The 21626-nt window shown below is 30.7% G+C and overlaps 2 protein-coding genes and 1 long non-coding RNA gene across 3 annotated transcripts in view; 1 reads left to right on the top strand and 2 right to left on the bottom strand.

The window, feature by feature from the left end:
• The first annotated feature begins 2904 nt into the window (after positions 1-2904).
• The window catches only part of LOC123662627 (carbonic anhydrase-related protein 10-like), an 81161-nt gene continuing 62439 nt past the window's right edge, over positions 2905-21626 (top strand). Inside the window, exon 1 of the mRNA XM_045597443.1 lies at positions 2905-3086. The gene's annotated coding sequence lies outside the window, so the exon portion shown is untranslated. The remainder of the gene's footprint in view (positions 3087-21626) is intronic.
• On the bottom strand, positions 6174-11973 carry LOC123662741 (uncharacterized protein DDB_G0280315-like). The gene is made up of 11 exons (XM_045597540.1): positions 11895-11973; positions 11559-11621; positions 11332-11397; positions 10839-10901; positions 9851-9907; positions 9537-9587; positions 9152-9271; positions 8039-8255; positions 7431-7570; positions 6747-6869; positions 6174-6357 (listed from the first exon to the last, which is right to left on the bottom strand). Exons 1-11 carry the CDS (start codon positions 11971-11973, stop codon positions 6215-6217), a joined length of 1122 nt encoding a protein of 373 aa, XP_045453496.1. The 3' UTR covers positions 6174-6214.
• Positions 12247-19855, bottom strand: LOC123662628. The gene is made up of 3 exons (XR_006744528.1): positions 19839-19855; positions 12950-13015; positions 12247-12277 (listed from the first exon to the last, which is right to left on the bottom strand). It is a non-coding gene; the product is annotated as an uncharacterized LOC123662628 (long non-coding RNA).

Here is a 21626-nt window from a genome sequence, read left to right as displayed (position 1 = left end):
TGATATAGTGTTTTCTGTCTTAGTACAATTTGATAATATGCAATTTTGACGATGCGTTAGCGTAAAGATCACAACACTGGATTGTGGCTATTACGCTGGCGTTCGCGGTTTAGATCCCCGCACATGGCACACATTTGTATTGGCCATACTTTATTTGCCGTGGTCTGGACGTTTATTCTTATGTATTGTGCGTGTTTCTGGACCCCCGACACAGAAGTAAATCCTAGTGGGGGCCGTTGAGTGTTATGAGGAACTTGCACGTTCAAGGTCCATAGGAGAAGGGTTTGAGAATAAGAGAACAATGCCCAGAAGCGGAAGGATTACAAGCTTCTTTGGTTCACTTCAGTTAAGTCTTAATTAGTATTTCTATTGTCTGATTACAATGTAAAAAAGAAACGTTATAAATTATTATGTACTTGATTATTTTGTTGAAATAGCTACAATAAAACCCGCCAACATGACTACAGGATATTACATATTTATCTGATAAGATTTCCTTTTTTTGTTATAAATATTCTTTTTAGTCTAGAACAAAAACTATTTTTTTACTAAGGATTAGAAAAATAAATAGAGCTCTTGTGTGGCCACCCGTCTCCTAATATGTTCGTTTATCACATGCTATTACATTATAATTTATTTGAGTTACTTGGCCAATAACCTTTAACTTTCATACACAAAATTCTGAGACTCACAATTTGGTATCCAATATTATATATCTTCTATAGTAACTTAAACTAAACTCAATTTAACTGAATTCGTTTTTATCAATCTGCTTATCCTAATCAACAGACCTGTACGAATGTGGACTGGATGCACACATGCATCAGATTTTAGTTTGAGGCGTCTCTTGAGGTCTCTTCATTGTTCATGAATTTTAAGCTAATTTTGACCAAAGGAAACTTGTCGACTCTAGCTTGAACTGGACCACGTCGTTTTGTCATCTCAAAAAATTCAACTGATATCAAAGATTCTTATAAAGTTTCCAGAGGGGATAGTCATAGAAACTAACGTACCTCTATTATGAAAATAAAGTTTGTGTTTCCAATTGCTTGAACGAAATACTTTATATTACCAACTAGCTGTGCTCGCGACTTCGTCCGCGTGGTATTTAACAATAAAGTTATTTTTCAGTTTGCTGAGTTATAAAATAAATAAATTTCTAAAATAAGAGTAGCCTAAGTTACTCCTTATTACATCAACTGACTCTCTCTGCTCGCTCTGCTAGCGAAAGTTCCGTCAAAATTAGTCCAGCCGTTTCAGAGATTAGCCGGAATAGACAGACAGACAGACGGACAAAAATTGTAAAAAATGTTATTTTGGTATATGTACCGTGTATACGTCTGTATGCATTTAGTATTAATTGTTTGCTCGCAAACGAAAAAAACCGACTTCAATTACATCGACAAGTAATACAACGTAAGTAGACGAAAAATAGTCAAGTAATTGACGACTCGATTAAATTTAAATGTGTGGTTATTTTAATATTATAAACAGACACTCCACTTTTATTTATTTGTATAGATTACAAATATCTATTATGTACAACTTCATCAATAATAAAAAAGGGGCTCCTTATTAAAAAAAGTATTTCAACATACTATGTTCACTAAAAAACGTTAGAGTTTTCAATATGTTCGAATAGAACCTTCGTGTAATGTTATCACATGTGACCATTTGTTTTTCATTAAATTTAAAATGTTTAAATTAATTTTTCATAAGTTGAGTTTGATAATTAGTATAATAAGAAAAAACATTTGTAGGCTAGGGTTAATTAACTCTTCCCCTGATATTTTACAAAATATTTTAAAAAATGTAAATTGTATATTAATAATACTTTTTCCTTCTGTTCAGTCAATCTCATGATATAAGTCTGACCGTCTTTACGATACTAACATATGTATTCTCATACACAATCTAGTGTAACTTTGAGTGACCCTCAGATCTTATTCTTAAGATGTTGTTCACGCATGCGCAGATAAAGCCACGCCTTTATCCGAGGGAGATGACAGTTTATCTCTTATTTCCACTGAAATATGATTTATTTAACTTTTTTTTTTATTATTTTTGTTTAATCAAAAAGTACACGCTTTCACTAATTAATACGTTAGTAAAAATGTTTAATCGAAAAGAACTATCCTGTGGGATAAATCTGACATTTTTAGTCAATGTGTAACCTAAAATTAATAAACTTTTTATAAATTTATATAAATATATATTAGCTGGGATTTATTTATTTCTAAAACTTAAAATAAAATTTATATATATTTTTTTGTATTATTCATTAACTATTAGTAACAAATTTGAAAGATATATTCTTATATATCATAACATTATAATTTATAATTAGATCACTCTTATATAATAGGTCGAGTATTATCGTAAAATTCATAAAGCAGGACGTTATTATAATCGCCTGTGTTGCATACTTATCTCAAACACAACATGCATAGTTCGACGCATAATAACCAACGTTATTAAATTAGCCAGCAAGAGTCCTCAGTATACACTGAAACCTCAGTTAATTAATTACACCCGAAACATGGCTGTTTTGTATCTTTTCACATGATTTCATTACATTTTTTTGATACGTTAATTCATTTTACAAACTTAATTTCTGGTTTAATTAAAGATATTTTCCTAAAACCCGCCCCATGAGCCTTGGATCACTGAGACGTGGTTGGCTTATTTTTTTTTCGACACTCATTCCCGCCTCTGAGGCCCTCCCAAACAAACAGTCGAGTACTTTAAAAACAAATTTCCTGTTACACTGGTATAAACTTAATTGTTTTGCAATAAGATTGAATTTTCTAAAGTAGACAATTGTCACTTAAGTCGTTTTGGATGTGAAAGTTATCAGTTCATTTCATGAAAGCAGACAGAATGTCGTGAAATTCAGTCAGTTGACCGCGAGGTTTCGCGAGAGAGGTCGTTTTGTTAGATACGTATTTGTCACACGTAAATATTCGCGTAAAACTTTTCGTTTGACGAATGTTAGTGTGATAATTTGTTTTCGTTAATTTTTGTTTAATTCTGTGCGGGTCAGGTTGGAAGGCAGCGAATATAGGGTACCTGAATATATTTAGCCGGTAAGTTGTTAATTTATTTAAAAAGCATATACTAAATATACGTGTTTTAAGGGTTATATTGTTACCGGTTTTTTTCAAATATTTTACTGAATTTTAAATAATAAAATGAATTAATTAAATAGCGGCAATTACTCATTATTAAAATTAATAGACAATATTCTTGTAGAATTAATTAAAATTTTATATCTTACTAGCTCTACCCTGCTCTTTTATTTACCTTTGTGGGCTCATGCACAACACTTGGCATAAGATCATCATGACATTATCAAATACATAGTTTACGATTCTGCCAATAATTTCATTGAATGAACTTACACAATTAAATAATTTAATAAGTATATTAAATTTGTATTTTAAAAATTTATATAGATATGTATATTTTTGAAATACAAGTGATAACAGTCCAAGGTTTTTACTAAACTATTAAAAACGCAATAAATTAAAACGAAAACGACAGCAATGATTAAACATTTATAAATATAAGTACTTTAAAATGTTCATATGACTAACAGATTTTTATTCTTAAACAGTACAATTTTATTGTGTCTACATATTTTTATCGGAAATAAATTTTTAATATCGTTATTAATCCACATCATTTTAAAATTAAAAAATTTTAAATTTCTTCTCTTTATTTTTTACTAAAAAAAAAAATCAAAACAAGTTCATAAATTCACAAGAAATTACAAAAATTTGTGCAACGATGTCTATTAATTTAACCTACAGTTAAATGCAAAGTGCAGAAATTAAAAATAAATATATTTATTAATATATGTTAGTTAGAAGCAACATATATATATATATATATATATATATATATATATATATATATATATATATATATATAAATTGAGTATATTGTATCTTAATAAGCGTCAAACCGCGAGGGGATGCTAGTTTTACTGAATGTGTTCCGAAATATTTAATTGGACACTCGCGTGTCCTAACGACATGTGTACATTGGTCGTACTTGTTATTTGATGTTATAATTAATAAATAAAGACTACACACTTAACGGATCTCCTAGTAGGATTTTCTCCTGTGTTGGGTCCGGAAACACACACAATACACAAACACAACCCAGACCACGACTAACATCTATATGGTCGATACAAATGTCTGTCGTGAGCGGGAATCGAACCCGGACCGCTAGCGTAACAGCCAGTGCTATGATCGCTGCGCCAACGCGTCGACAATTATTAAATGTGATATCGATCATAGGAGTGTCATTTTACCTTTTTCGTTATTCTGACTACCGACGCTGAATAATTTATTATTACTTTAGTTTGTTTCTATGAAAATAATATATTTACTAGCTGACTTAGCAAACGTTGTCTTACCGCTAAACACTATTTAAAGATATATAACGCTATATAAAGAATAAATAATTTATCAAAAAATTAAAAAAAAATTAGGGGTGGACTACCCTTATGGGGATGAAAAATAGATGTTGTTCGATTCTCATACCTACCCAATATGCACACAAAATTTCATGAGAATCGGTCAAGCCGTTTCGGAAGAATTTAACTACAAACACCGCGACACGAGGATTTTATATATTAGATTATAATGAAACAACTTTTTCGGATTGTATCGCGAAGGACCTGAGTTCTTCCGTGACCATTTTTTCCGTAAAGTCTCCGATACGTCGTGCATCAAAAAACTTAATAAACCACGATAAAATCCGATAAAAGTTGTTTCATTATAATTAGTGAAATTCGCTTAAACACTAGAAAATAATATATGTAATTTTAAATGTAAATGTTACAGAATAAGTTTATTATTATTATTAACCTTTCGTGGCTTTATCACTCTTGCACTACTGTGTCCCACGGTAACATCGTTTTCTAATCACCATGGGTAGACTGGTAGATCTCTTATAGATAAGTGCGCCCTTGCAAACACCTTTTATAAACATGATGTGTAATTATGATTTTAAAGTGCAATAAGGAATATAATTATATATTTAAAATCTCAATTTTTTTAATATTTATATGATAAAAAAATATATTTCAATATTTCATTAAACAGATTCTCTTTTACTTCTAGTTACCACTAAGTATTTCTAGGTAAAGGATAGTTGAAAAGTGACAAGTTTATCCTAGAAATCGATGAAGGTCAATAAACTCTAAAATCAATAAATACATTAACAAGTAGACGAAATGAAAATCAGTATATACAAGTATATTAAGTGTTAGGTTGATTGTATACGAGTTTCTACGTCTAATATAAAAAACTGTTACTGAAATAACGACAAATTGTCATTATGTAATTGATTGTTTGTCGTGTGTATTATTGATTTTCATTATAAGTTATACAAGCTAAAACCAATGAATTCGTTACTAAATATGGTAAAACTAACATTTACATAAAAATTACAATTTTACAAGTTAATATGACAGCGATAAGTATTTATTATTAAAAATACCAATCGTTTATAAAAGACAACGGGTTTTCCGAAATTTCGTTCATAAACAAAATTATTGCAAAGAAACATTATACCTTCACGATAAATGTGCTTGTACTAAGTTTTTTTTAACATACAACGTCTAATAAATCGATGAACGCCGGCTGCATGCGCGAAAAATGATGACTCATTGTATCGTTACTCTCATTGTAGCGTTTCGTTCATTGTTCCGTTACGCTCATTGTATGCTTGTGCCGCATATGTCTCTCTTCCACTCGATTGGCATATGCGCCCGAGGAGGAGATGTTTTATTATGACGTTGTCACATTAAACTATCGTCCGTAAACCAACTTTACAGACAACCATTTTTTTTCTATTATTTATTTAGGGACTTTTATGCACTAGTACATGTCAGTCTCATCGTAACCCTATACTAACTATACAATCAGATGAAGCTTATGAGCCTGAATAGTATTATGGCCTCATTAAAAGTTGAACGAGCGCGTTATACCATGGAACATTCCAATATCTAATCTATTTAGTTATAATGAAAAATCGCCTGTGGTATTATAATAATGCATGCATGATTAACAAAAGGCATGGGCATTTTGAGCCCGTGAAAAAATATATTTTTTTATCCAAAAAGGCTAAACGTAAAAAGTTTTAAAATGAAACAAAACTTCGTATCGAAATTATTATTTATTCACACATCTCGTAGTATTTACAAGACTTTAAGACCGAAATCACAAAGGCTGTATTGTATGAACGTGGATGTATAATACGGACTTTCAGTCAGTTGCGCCTCTTGCGCATCTGTCGCAGCATCGGCCAGTATCATATTTCTGGATAGCTGTACTACTGGATCTAAAGCAGATACATAAAATTTTAAAGAGTATTCTTTTAATATGTGACATATTCATCGTATTTATCGTCTTTTTTTTCTAAAAGGCTTGTAGGCGCCTAAACACTGCTTGTGGATTCGTTTCCTGCTCAGGATGGGTATTTGTATTTGTAGAAATATTTGTTTCCGGTTTGGGTCTCCCAATCGGAGAGCACGTTAAGCTGTCGGTCCTAGTTGTTATCATATACACCTGATAGCGATCGTAACTCACAGTAGAGTATAAATCCGGCTACCCGCAATGGAGCAGCATGGCGGATTAAGCTACGATCCTTCTACATAGAGACAGAGCTCTATGCCCAGCAGTGGGATGTTGCAAGCTGAACCGCGATCGTGATACCCTTATAACACCTACCTTGACTATTGAATGCATTTGGACCTAATCTGACGGTAGGGATTGAAATAAACGAAACACTTTCACTCTTCTCCAGCTGGAGGTCATTTCTTTGGGGGATGATAATCGTAGATACCACCGATTCTGTAGAAAAAATAAGGAAGAAAGAAATTTAGTAGAATACATACAAGACGAGACTAATGATAGGATTGGATACTACTTGAATAAAGTTTGAAAAAATAATTAACTGTTAGACAAAAAATAAACAAATAGTTAGTTGAGGCAGTGCTACACATAAGTACTTCGAATTAAATACTGGAAATATATAACGATGACTTTCATAAGAAATGTCTATCGTAAAAAAATTGGTGATTAATTTGACCAGCTTAACATTTTTTGTCGGAATTTTGTTATTTTCATGTATTTTTTTTTTATTGATATAAATGTATTTTTTTTTACTTCAATTCGAGAAGATTAAGATATGCAGAGTATAGGTACAAGTAAGAGGAATTTAAATAAACCCCAAATGCTAAAAATTCAAGCAAAAAAAAGGTAAAAAAATAGTCATAAAGAAACAACAGTTGAAGTTCAGTTGTTAATGTATCTTAAGGTCTAAATTAAGTTAATTTCGTCCATAAACTACTATTTTTCTTTAGCTGGTGACTTCTGTAAAGAAAATAAAATAATGAATATAAAAATAATTACGGAAATTGACGTAGATGTAGTCAACGTTCACGATGGGTTCTCTCGCACGCCGATGGAAGCGGTAGTAGGCGTCTTTCGAATAGAAAGTTACGTTACGGAATTCAATCGTCAAAACGAGTTTGTCAGTTTCTTTATTAACACTGAAAAACAATATAAGTTAAATTTATTTGTTTCTTAAGTTACAATAACATTTAAATGTCGTAATACCTAAATCAGACAGGAAACGTCACGCAACGTTACGCATTTCTATTGCAAGTAGATGGAAAATTTCTTATAGTACCAGAAGAAACTATCGTTCTAGGGATAATCATAGACAATTATAAATCGGGACCGACGGCTTTTCGTGCTCGTCGAGGTAGAGGGAGACCCAGCTGTATTGGCTAAATTCGCCAACTTTTGATAAATCAATGACAATCGTATTGAGAGAAATTTGGAGGCACGTATTCCAGCCAAAATGAAGTGAAAAAATGAGTTCCGATTTTAATATTCACTACTAGAAGGCACTACTGTCTGTTTAGGGGGTCATAAACAAGCTTTTATATTACAATATTTGAAAACTTTGTACGAAACAACAAAGATAACATTTAAAAAAAAATTCTAGAACTTACTAAAATTCCTCAATTCGTCCATTGAGACCACTGTACAGTGCATCATGCACTGTAACAGTAAGGTTGACTCTAGGCAAGTACAAGGTGGTCTGAGGTCTGTACATCGGGTCAGGAACAGGGCCTTGGGATTCTCTGCATTTCGAGTGATCCGCAAAGTATTTTCTAATACAATAGGTATCGAAGACTTGACAGGGCCTTTCGATGTTTCTTTCGTTATCTAGAACATTGAAACATAAACGCGTTAACACATACCCTCATATAACGAGTTAACAAATAAGTATTTATGTCATGTCACATCATTTGCGAATTCCAAAAGAAGTGTTCGTGCCAAAAAAGACAAAATAAAACATTATCTTGTCTTTTTGCGTGTGGAGTGTTAAAAGTGTGTTCATCTTATACTGTCTTTACAAACATATCTAATATTCCGATAAAAGTATTGTTAAAGATTCGCATCGAAAGTTTTACTACTTATTTTGTGACCTTAATAGTGAAAACCGTGTGATTCCGTGACTTTGATTATAATTCGTAATTTAAACATAACTTTGATGAATCAAATGTCTGTCCGGAAAATTATTTCAAAGTTGTACAATTTTATTGTATAACGGTGATTTTTTTTTTCATTTAATTACTATATTTAGACATTATTATGTCACAGCTTTCTAGTTTCTGCCACTGGGTATCATAAAAAATTGTAGCAAACGTAACTGAGCAATTACTGTTTTTAACTTACACTACCGAAATTTTGTAACTTTTTTGTATTTATTTATACAAGTAGGTCGGTAAACATCGCTGACGAATCGCCGGTTTGACCGAGGAGGTTCTCATTTAGACTTTTTTTTAATGCCACAACTTTTCAGTGGATAGTCCAATATTGATGATTCTTTTTTTAATGGAATGTTGGTACTTGTCACGTGGTCCCGTTTAAATTTGATCGAGATTTGACGAACACTTTTTGACTTAATGACACGTAGTTACTTGACATTTTTTCCGTCTTCCTACGTTGTATTGCTTGTCGACGTAATTGAAGTTAATTTTTTATCATTTCCAAGCAAACACGATTATTTATTTATCTTTAAATTTATACAAAAGATTAAAAAATATATAATTACTTACCAAACGCATTATTGTTGTTATTGTTGTTAAGATTATTTCTAAGGAAATTGTTGTAATTGTAGTAAAAGTTTTGGTTATTATTATAACCTTGTCCGTTTATTCCTTGGTCATATGGGTAATCTGAAATACATAGTTTTTCGATATGAATTAAGTTGAAATATTTTAAGTGAAAATGTAAAGTTTATCTCACTTATTATAACAAAATAAATTAAAATATATTTACAAATTCCATTGTTTGTCAAATAAGCAAGATAGCCCGCGATATCTGCAAATAATAAACAAATAAATTAAAAATATGCGCTATATTTTATTCTATCAGGATCATAGTGTTGTTAAAAAAAATTGAAACAGTAAACATATCAAACAAGGCTATATTAATACTTACTGCTTTGTCCAATATTTGCAACATTACTTATACCTTGGATTCCACCGACATCTGTAATCAAATATTAGTTTTAATATATCTATAACATTTATAAGAAAAAAATTAATTGCCAAAACACGAACAAATAACGAGCGATCTTTCGCTGTTGTCTAGAGTAGATTTTTTGATTGTTTTGATTTGATTGATATGGTGGAAAATTGGTGAAATATGCAAGAAGTTTGTCATTTGAATCGCCATGTTTTTCATTTTAAAATGGCGTAGAATATATAATAATGTTACAATAATTTTTAATGTGCTATAATACTGTTACTTACTATTTTGTCCAATATTACCAATGCCTTGTAAGCCGTTGATATCTGTAACAATTTTACCTTTAATGAAATTTTAGTTATATAAATGTATAATTTATCGATGTTACCGTGCGATCCTTCTACATCTGTAGTTAAATATTTATAAAAAAAATGCAATAAAACATTTTTGTGGTATCTGTACAAATGAACCAGATGCTAAACGTACTTGATTAATTAAACCCTAACTTTATCGGTACGTTCTTTTTTCAAAATTCGTTTGCCTCAATTTTACTTAATGGCAATTTTGGTTCGTATTAATTTTAATAATGGAATATAAATACAAAGTGAATTTTTAATAATTACGTAGTTACTTTTGAGGAGAGAACTAAAAAAATATGCGCTATGATTCGGGGCGGGAATCAAACACACAACCCCCAGAGCAGAAATAAGGGTTACTGCAAACTACGCCAATAGATTAGTCAAATATATTTATCCAGAAGTCTATGTTATCTTAATACCAAATCCATTTTAATCCAGAGACTTAAAGACATTCAAAGATTGATCTCACAGTCTGATCTAGTGTGCGGATTGACATACCGATAGCAGATGTTAATTATTTCATTAACGTTTCTAAAACGGACATATCAATAACTAAATTCGGTGAAATATTTTTTTAGTTTGCAATAAAATCAAAGCTAGTACAATAAAATTTAACGGAGGTAGGGCACAGTAGGAAATTTCCTGCTCAAAATATGGAACAGCCCGACTTGGAAGTACCTCGACCTTACAGAAGATCACAGCTAAATAATACTGCTTTCAAGCAGTGTTGTGTTCCTATGGTGAGTACGGTGACCAGATCTCTTAGCGGGAATTGGGGGTAGGGTCTGCAACGTGCTTGCGATGCTTCTGGTGTTGCAGACGTCAATAAGCTACGGTTATCGCTCACCATCAGGTATGCTTGTTTACCGACTTAGTCACGTAAAAAAAGGCTAATTTCTAAAAATTTACTCACTAGTTTGAACAATGCCAGCAATGTTTCCAATTCCAATTCCTCCCTGTTGACCCTGCTGGTTATCTGTTAAAATGTAAAAATCGGGGTCGTATTAAGTTTACATCCCAAAAAATATACATAAAAACTATTAATTGCTAGAGTGTCAAAATATTACGTCCATGTTGGCTAAGACCTTACAACTACAGTACTCTTGACAGACACACTGTGGGTTGGCGGATATATACTTTACTTAACGCCAAGATCGCTATTAGGTGTCTATGATAACAACAGGGACTGATAGCTTTGCGTGCTCTCTGAGGCAAAACCCATATGACAAGAGAGCCAGAGAGTCAAGTATTTGTGTAAATATAAATATTAAGCAACGGTGTTTAAGCGCCTACGCACACCACTATCAACAAAAATATACTGAATCCTAAATTATGTAGACGAATTAATTCTCATTTACTACGACCTGTGTCAAAAATTTCTTAAAAATCAGTAAAGAGCTGCTTACTGCTTTGTGCGATACTAGCGACGTTACTTTGTGAACTACCAGAGTTGCCTTGCGATCCTCCTAGATCTGTAATATTGATTATTTTTACAGTTAGCAATCATTACACAAAATCGTATGTCTTTCTCATTTATTTTCTCTCGTCATTGTTTTAAACTTAAAAACAAGAGGATTTTTTATTTTTATATTTAGTAGAGTTTTAATGATTATTAAATAATATATTCACTTACTGTTTTGAAGTATGCCAACAACGTTTCCAACTCCAATTCCACCTTGCTGTCCTTGCTGGTTATCTGTTAAATTATTATTACTATTCCTATCATACAATATAAATAGATTTAATCAAATAGACAATTTAAAAAATCATAAAGAAGGACACTACAGGGGTTCGCGTTTATAAACACATAATTATGCTTTTTAATTAATCAAACTTTATATGATCTGTTGTAATCTCTAAAACTGTTTTTGATTGAGTGTGTATAACTATTTTGTATATCATTCTGTATATTATTATAATACCGTGTATACCAGTTTTCATTCCAAAATAAAAGAAAAAAATTACTTACTGCTTTGCGCGATACCGGCGACATTACTGAGTGAATTGCCAGAGTTGCCTTGTCCTCCTATGTCTGTAAATATTGTCATTTTATTTTCATTGTGATATTTTAATAATCATTATTTTTTGACTAACAAAATCACTTTAATAGTATAATAGAGTTAGTCGTTTTAAATATATATGTAGTTAGTATGAGACTATATTTTATTACAATTGCGAACTGATAAATAATTCTGAACAAATATGAGCAGATACCTAAATTATGTAAACCAAATTTAGAACGTTTTTAACTAGGAAAATTCAAATTTATGATTAAGTAATACTACTTACTAGTTTGTAGAATGCCAGCAATGTTTCCTAATCCAATTCCACCCTGTTGTCCCTGCTGAATATCTGTAAAATTATTAGTATTAGTACATAACGATATAGATTGATTTTAATGAAAAATGATTCTTAAGTTTTTTTAAAATAAAATATGCAAACTAATTATTTAAAAAATTTTTTTTTATAAATGTAACGTTACTTACTTAATCTTAAATCTCTTACAGGGATAAGCACACCCATTATACGTGAGTCTCCATGACAAAATATTGTGTATAATCTTGTACGTATAAAAAATTGTTAAATAAATAAAATAAATAAATTACTTACTGCTTTGCGCAATACCAGCGACATTGTTAAGTGTATCAGAACTACCTTGCTGCCCGCCTCCTAAGTCTGTAAATATTTCTTCCTTTAGTTAAATAATATATATTTGGATGTACTACAATACTATGGAATTTTCATATAAGTTTTAATTAACTGAACTGAACTGAAGTAAAAACGTCTATAAACTTCTTCTTATTCTTTTTTCATGTTTTTACGCGGAACATAATTTATAACACCTACAGAACACCCCATTTGAAGGAACGTAGTTAGTAGTCGAACAATCTGTAAATCATGTTTCATTACTAACACTTTACAAGCTTGTGTGATAAAGTAACAAGTTAGTAGTTCATTAAACCCAACTTAAAAACTTTTTCATTTATATTATGTTAAGGAACTTAATAATAAGACGTTACTTACTGCTTTGTGCGATGCCAGCTACGTTATTAAGTAAATTACCAGAACCGCTTTGTGACCCTCCTAAGTCTGTAAATATTGATAGTTATTAGTTCAAATTATTATAAATATTAAATGAGATTTTTTAAGTTTTATAATATTAAATATATTTTATAAAATTGTCTTTACCAATAAAACATAAATTTAATTTTAATGGTTATTATTTAGAAAGTTACTTTACGTACTAGTTTGAACTATTCCAGCAACGTTTCCAAGTAAGCCCTGTTGACCTTGCTGGTTATCTGTTAAAATATAAAGTTTTACTTTTAGAAAAAGTATGTACATTGATAAATCGCTTATGTATGTATTTTAAGATCCACAATCTTTTAAAGTTGACCATTTCTTTTATTCATTTTATTATTTCTCGTTACAAGAATATGTTAAATTATTAATATTTTAGGATAAGGATATAATTATAGGTTACGTCACATGTTCCCGAAGTTTTTATTATTTTTTTTTATTAAAAGTGTTTTTAATTAAACATATCGAAGCTCACAGCGAAAGAAAACACACAATAGCCTAATTATAAATTATCATCATTCATCATCATTACAGCCTATACAATCCACTGCTGGACATAGGCCTCCATAAGTTTACGCCAAAACTAACGTGAACTCATGTGTTTTGCCCATAGTCACCACGCTGGGCAGGCGGGTTGGTAACCGCAGTACTATATCATATAACGCAGTATTATAAATTATAAATTGTAGTTATTCAAAGATTATTTACTGCTTTGTGCGATACCAGCTACGTCACTGATTGAATTACCGGAATTTCCTTGCTATCCTCCTAGATCTCTAATTGTCATTACATAACTATTACTGTTACTTATATTTCAACAATTAATTATCTTTGCAATCCATAGTGAACTATATTCAGTACTAGCTGCTGGGATAAACTTAGTTCTGTCAAAGCTGATAGTAAAATTATATTATTTTTTATTCTTTCTTCCTTCTATGGGCCTTAAGGAATATACAAAAAATAAATTAGCTGAATTGGTCGGGCCATTTTCGAGTTATGCGCTTAGCAACATTCATTTTGATTTATATAGACTGGATAAGTCGTAACTAAAATTGTACAAGATTTCATCAGGTCCTAAGATAGAAAGTACATTTTGTATTTATTTAATTAGAAATAATCTAATAGCTTTTACCAGCCTAACAACATTTTCGTGGGAGAGACAAAACAAGGTAGAGCAAATTATAATTTAAAATTTGAATAAAATTGCATATCTGTTTTGTTGTGAAGAGGAGATAGATGTATAATCCTTACTATTTTGAAGTATGCCAGCGATGTTTCCAAATCCTAATCCACCCAGTAGTCCTTGTTGTCCCTGCTGGTTGTCTGTTAAAATTTAAATAAGTATGAAAATTATATTATTAAATTTTAAATTTACTATAAAAATTTATGATAAAATATGAAAATTCATAATTCAGATTTCTGTCATATTCTAGTTTCTAGGAGCATTAGAAATAAAATAGAGCCATGCCTGCCACACATATAATTATATACATACCTCTTTACAGAAAAAAAAACAACTTATAAGCTGTATAGGGTACTTCTTTACTCACAGAAAATATGGGGTTATCTATTTTATATAATAGTTATAAATCATTCATAGACGGTCTCATTTAGTAAAGAGTACTTACTGCTTTGTGCGACACCAGCGACGTTACTAAGTAAACCACCAGATGAACCTCCTTGCGATCCTCCTAGATCTGTTAATATTATAACAGTTTTTTGCATCAAAAAACTTTAACTTTAGTGCAGTTAATAACATTTAATGCTAGGTGGATATGATTCTTAAATAATTGAATAATAATTTAAATAACACACTTAACTAATAAAAAAATTGAACATACAACAACTAGAGTAATGTAAGTAGAGTAAAAGTAAGCTAAAGAGGGATAATTTATAAGTTAATATTATTTAATTTGCTTTTTTTTGTTACTTACTATTTTGGAGTAAGCCAGCAATGTTTCCGATTCCAATTCCACCCTGTTGTCCCTGCTGGTTATCTGGAAGAAATAATTTAATATTTAGTACCTGGGTGACCGAGCGTAGTTGTTAATCGTGTGTTTTGGGAATAAAATATGAATAATATTTTTCGATTTTACCGAGATAATAATAAAAAATATGAGCTGGTTATTTAATAAAAAAAAATAACGAGTGCAATTAGAAAAAAAAAGAAAAAATAATAATCGATCTGGAAACATGAGGATTTGAACCGTGATCTTTACGGTTGATCGCGACTGGCTGATTTCCCACCTAAGCTATTACAGCTTTAAAGACAAGTGCGAAATTTACCTTCTTTTTCTAACGCTATTGTAGCCAATTTTTCATTGCCAGAAACAGGGATAAAACGACATTTTTTAAAATGAATCCTAGCTAGATCTATTTATCTCCCCCGAAATCCCCTGCATACTAAATTTCATGAAAATTGTTGAAGCCGTTTCCGAGATTCAGATTCTATATATTGATCACAAGAATTGCTCGTTTAATAGTATAAGATATTTACACTAATAATGAAACTGTTATCTTTATGGTATTGGTATTTAATATTCACTAAACTCCAATTCATCGTTTCTCACAAACGTTTTTAGCGAACTTAATGAGCTTAAAAAAAATCAATTTACGTTTCCTTAAATGTAATTCCATCTATGACAATATTTAGTTTTTACATCGTAAGGTAAAGATACCAATATAAGCAGTAATATGAAGCAAATGGTCAAAGCAACGTTAAAAAATTAATAGTTAATAAACAAAACATTACTTACTGCTTTGTGCCACACTGACAACGTTACCAAGAGTACCACCAGAATTGTCTTGTGACCCTCCGACGTCTATAAATGTAATAATATTATGTACCTTTAGTTTATTGTAACATTTTATCGATTACTTATTTTTGTGTAATAAATAAGCTTCAGCCTGTAATATCCATATATTTATATGTATTATATATTTTCCCATGTAAGAGAAGAATCAGAGCTTAATCCATCACGCTGCTTCAATGCGGGTTGGCGGATATATTCCCTACTATGAGTAACGATCACTATCAGGTGTACATGATAACAACCGGGACCGACGCTTAACGTGCTCTCCGAGGCACGGTGGGAAACCCACAAGGACAGCACAAACACCCAGACCACAGCAAACACCTGTATGGCCAATACAAATGTTTGTCGTGTGCGGGGATCAAACCCGCAACCGCCAGCCAGCGCAACAGGTACATACCAGTGCTGTGACCGTTGCGTCGTAATAAATACAATAATTTTTAATTGATTTTATGCAATAATAATATATTTTACGCTCTTAGTTAGAAAATATAACTTATATAAAAGGATAAATAAAATAAATTTACTTAACTACAATCAACTACAAAGAAATTCATAATTATAAGGTAACTTTTTTACTTACTGGTTTGAGCTACAAGTGCGATATTTCCAAGTATATTTTGCTGACCTCCTTGCTGGTTATCTGTAATAGTTTTAAAATTAGTAATGTAGACTGATTTCAGTTATTAAAATATGTACCCAAATTTAAAAAAAAAAGATCTTAAATTCATATCATATCATCATATAGTCATCAACTTTTAATTTCTTCATTTCCTTTGTACGCGCCATAACTACGATACAATTTGCTTTTTTTTACATACATTAGTTTTTTCATCACATACGTGAAAGATTCGTTATCGATTTTGATTTCATAAGCATTGTAATAATAAAATAATAATAAATAATATATTAATCATAACAAGTAATATGCGTATTACAACATAATTATGTGTATATATATGTTAGATTAAATAAGTAATTAATGAATAAAACGTTACTTACTGCTTTGTGCGATACCAGCGACGTTACTCAGTGAATTTCCAGAGTTATCTTGAAGTCCTCCTATGTCTGTAAATGTTTCTACTTTTAATTGATTGTTATAATCGAAATATTATTTTTATAGTTACACGACGTTAAAATTAATTATAGTTAATGAATGTTTATAATAAAAATATAGTTAAAATAAAGTTTTTGAATGTGTAATTAGGTTTTTGATTAGAAAATAAAATATGAATAAGTATGAAAATATTCATAGGTTATTCTAAGAATATTTTCATTAAATTAACATAAAAAAATTATAATTTAATAGTACGTTTTTTTTTAAATACTTTATGTATTATATTTAAATAACTGATTTATTAACTATTTTGAGCTATGAGACCGATGTTTCCGATTCCCACTCCACCTTGCTGTCCCTGCTGGTTATCTGTTAAAATAATAAATCAGTATAACATAGTGTTTCACATCTCATTTTAATAATTATGTTAGAATTTTTTATACAAGTTATACATATATTATTTAGTGAGATAGTAAATTATACGTTCTAGTATATCTTGTAATAGATAAATAGGAGGAATACTTTATAATTATAGAGGAAGGGATACTCTTTTATAATAAAGTAAAGCTCTTTCCAGAAGGTAAAAAAAGTTTTTAGTTGACGAAACATGTTTCCACAAATACTAGTCATTATTACATATATTATTATTAGTAAAAACTCATAATCTTTACAAATAAATAAAATTGGAGTGTCTATTTGTGATACTGAAATAACCGCCTTTTACTAAATGCATATGGATATATAAACGTTACATATACCAAAATAACAATTTTTATAATTTTTGTCTGTCTGTCTATCTGTTTATTCTGGCAAATCTCTGAAACGCCTGGACCGATTTTAGCGGGACATTCACTAGCAGATAGCTGATGGTAAGGAGTAACTTACCCTACTTTTATTTTAGAAATTTATTTGTATATATAACTCTGCGAACTGAACAATAACTTTTAACTTTAACGTTAAATTCCACGCGGACAAAGTCGCGGGCACAGCTAGTCATTAATAAATTATACGTTGCTTACTGCTCTGTGCGATACCGGCGTTGTTTCCAAGTGAGTTATCAGAATTTCCTTGGGATCCTCCTAGGTCTGTAAATATAATGATACTTTCAATTAATCATAATCAAAAGTTCGCAATAATTTTCTAACAGGTATACATTTAATTTTAACTCAAAATTATAAATAAATATTATTTCTTATTATTAAATAAAATAAAATATATTAATTAATATTAATACATATATTATTATATTTTTTTCTTTTAGGCTTTTGAAATTATTTAATACATATTTATCTTTATTCTGAAACAGTCGCCAATCGTACTTAATTATATGACTATGATATGATATATATGATAGAGTATGCTATTATTGTATACTTTACTACCATAAAAAATGACAACTCAAAAAAATTTCACTGGTAACCAAATAATACAATTATTACTTACTAGACTGAACAATGCCAGCAATGTCTCCAATTTCAATTCCACCCTGTTGACCCTGCTGGTTATCTGTAAAATAATTGAATTAAGTATCAAACAATTGAAATGGGCTTAAAGAAATGGTTTCTTATTCATATTGTTACTTACTACTTTGCGCTATGGTAGCGATGTTACCGAGGTTAACGCCATTGTTTCCTAGAAATTTTAATCAAAAAATTATTAAATTATTTATATCTATACACCTCACAATTGACGACTAGATAAATAAAATTATATATACACGAAAAAAATAGCTTTTAGAAGCTTTATATTTAGTTATGTTTAGTCTGTAAGAAATATAATTGTAACCATTTAACTAGTTATTGACGTATGGTAACAAATATTTTAGAATTTTTTTAAAATAGACCGGACCGTATTTCTATTGCGAAGTTTGCGTTACAAATACATACATATTATTTTGAGCTCGTAATAGTTTGACACTATTTTAATGGTGTCTACGATGATAGGAAAACTATTAAATATATAAATATAATAATATAAATTTATTTAATATTTTTATCCTAACAAATGAGATACCTAATTATTATCTCATTACAGAAGACATATTTATTCTGACTTTTCAACATATCGATGACCTTGAAAATATTATAAGAATACTAAAAATCATAATTTATCATTATCAAAACAATGATTTTAGCGCCACAGTTACCCGAAAAAAACCCGAGATAAAACTAATCACCATTTTGTCCGTTATTATTATTACTGCCATTGTTGCCATTATTATTATTGTTGCCATTGTTGTTGTTGTTGTTGTTGTTGTTGCTATTGTTGTTGTTGTTGTTATTGTTGTTGTTATTGTTGTTGTTGCTATTTCCTGATGAACCTTCAGAGCCAGACGTGTCTACATCTGTAATGTATACATTGATTTAGTAATAGCGACGCAAGTCACTTAACAATTAAAATGAAGCTTAAAGTACTTAACAATTTGTATTATAGTTAATGACAGTAAGCCGATACAGATACGTAAGTGTTTTTTGATAAATACATACAACTATATAAATACATATATTACACTACAAACTACTGAATAAAAATCGAAACCAGCAACATACCACGCCAACAGGCTAGTCAAATTTATTTTATTTAAACTAAAATGAAACAAATAAAATTATAGTATTATCAATTATAGTATTATTCAATAATGTATGTTTTCATCACAGCAGCCTTTCACAGTCATAGTCACTGGACATAGGCCTCCACAAGTTAACGCCAAAAATGGCATGAACTCGTGTGTTTTGCCCATAGTCACCACGCTGGGCAGGCAAGCCAGCAGTTGGATTATTATCCCGCCATCGCGATCGGTCGGCTTTTAAGTTCCAACGTAGTAGTGGAACTGTGTTGTCCCTTAGTCGCCTCTTACAACACCCACGGAAAGAGACGGGGGATATATGTATTGGTTGTTGTATATATTGAAAAATAAAAATTCATATAACAAGAATAGATATTTAGTCATATATTTACTTACTAGTTTGAACTATGCCAGCAATGTTTCCAATTCCGTTTCCACCCTGTTGTCCCTGCTGGTTATCTGAAAAAAATATTAATTTTATTATATAAAGCAAATGAATTTATGTTATTAATAAAGGAAGAAAAAAATAAGATAATTATAAATTATAACTTTACTTACTGCTTTGTGCGATACCAGCGACGTTACCAAGAGAACTACCAGAGTTGCCTTGCGATCCTCCTACGTCTGTAAATATTGTTATTTTTACCCGATTTTGATATTCTACAATTTGATTACTTTTGTATTTTTTTATAATTTAATTATTTAACATAGATTTTTATAAGAGAACATAAAGAAGGATTTTTAAGGGGGGTTTTGAATGTACACTAAAATTTTGATACATAACAAAAAAAAAAATGAAATAATGACGACTTTACGTCAGTTGTCATTTGTTAAATAACTTACTATTTTGAGCTATGACACCAATGTTTCCAATTCCGTTTCCACCCTGTTGTCCTTGCTGGTTATCTGATAAGTTAATAAAGTCTGTGTCATATAATTTAAATTGATTAAGATAATTAACAATAAAATAAGAAATACAGAATATTATATATATGTTTAATCAAAAGAAATTAATAGATAAAGCTTATTATTCGGTGCAGGCTTACATAGATGATAAAGAAGTGTGGACTTAGTGACGCTGTATTATGAAATAGACAGTTTATATATTATTTTTAAAAGAGTGACCGCGGAGTTTCTTTGCGATTCTTCTCGGTACAGGCTTCACTCCCGATCGGTGGTAGCTTCACTTTTGAAAAATAATACTCACTTTTAAAATTTTAATTTGTAAAGTAACGATTCGAAAGTGCTTTTGAAGCCTTTTTTTCGTGCTTATAACAAACGTGTTCTATAAATAAATAAATAATCAAACATTACTTACTGCTTTGCGCGACACCGGCGTTGTTACTAAGTAAGCCGCCAGAGGTGCCTTGCGATCCTCCTACATCTGCAACGTTGTAGTAATAACGTTAATAATTCAATTTAACCATTTATTAAACAGTATGTTACTTGAAATTCATCAAAAAATAATGTTTGGATTAATTAATTTTAAAAGCTTAAAAATATATCTATTTCGTAGCTGTATTTTTTTATAAATGTTAGTTAAATAACTCTTATAACACTCACTAGTTTGAAGTATGCCAGCAATGTTTCCAATTCCAATTCCACCTTGTTGTCCTTGCTGGTTATCTGTTAAAATATTTGTATAAGTATCAAATAATAAAGATTGATTTGAATTAAATAATATTGTGTTATTTTTTGCTAGATAATAAGTATTTTGCGGATAACGATATATTTACAAGATTTAATAAATTTTGACTCAGCACTCACGGCTTATTTACACTCAAATGTCTTTTAAAGGCACGCAGTAGGCGCAGTAGCACACATACATATACGACGGCCATTATTGTTCTTTAGTTTTAAAGACAATATTCTCGTAGTCTAAATATATATGGTAAGAAACAATCATTACAGCCTATACAGTCCACTGCTGGACATAGGCCTCCACAAGTTTACGCCAAAAATAACGTGAACTCATGTGTTTTGCCCATAGTCACCACGCTGGGCAGGCGGGTTGGTGACCGCAGTACTGGCTTTGTCGCACCGAAGACGCTGCTGCCCGTCTTCGGCCTGAGTATTTCAAAGCCAGCAGTTGGATGGTTATCCCGCCATCGGTCGGCTTTTTAAGTTCCAAGGTGGTTGTGGAACCTTGTTATCCCTTAGTCGCCTCTTACGACACCCACGGGA

The sequence above is a fragment of the Melitaea cinxia genome, chromosome 19, assembly GCF_905220565.1.
Source record: "Melitaea cinxia chromosome 19, ilMelCinx1.1, whole genome shotgun sequence".
Classification (NCBI taxonomy): Eukaryota; Metazoa; Arthropoda; class Insecta; order Lepidoptera; family Nymphalidae; genus Melitaea; species Melitaea cinxia.
This window is presented reverse-complemented; position numbering and strand designations above follow the sequence as displayed.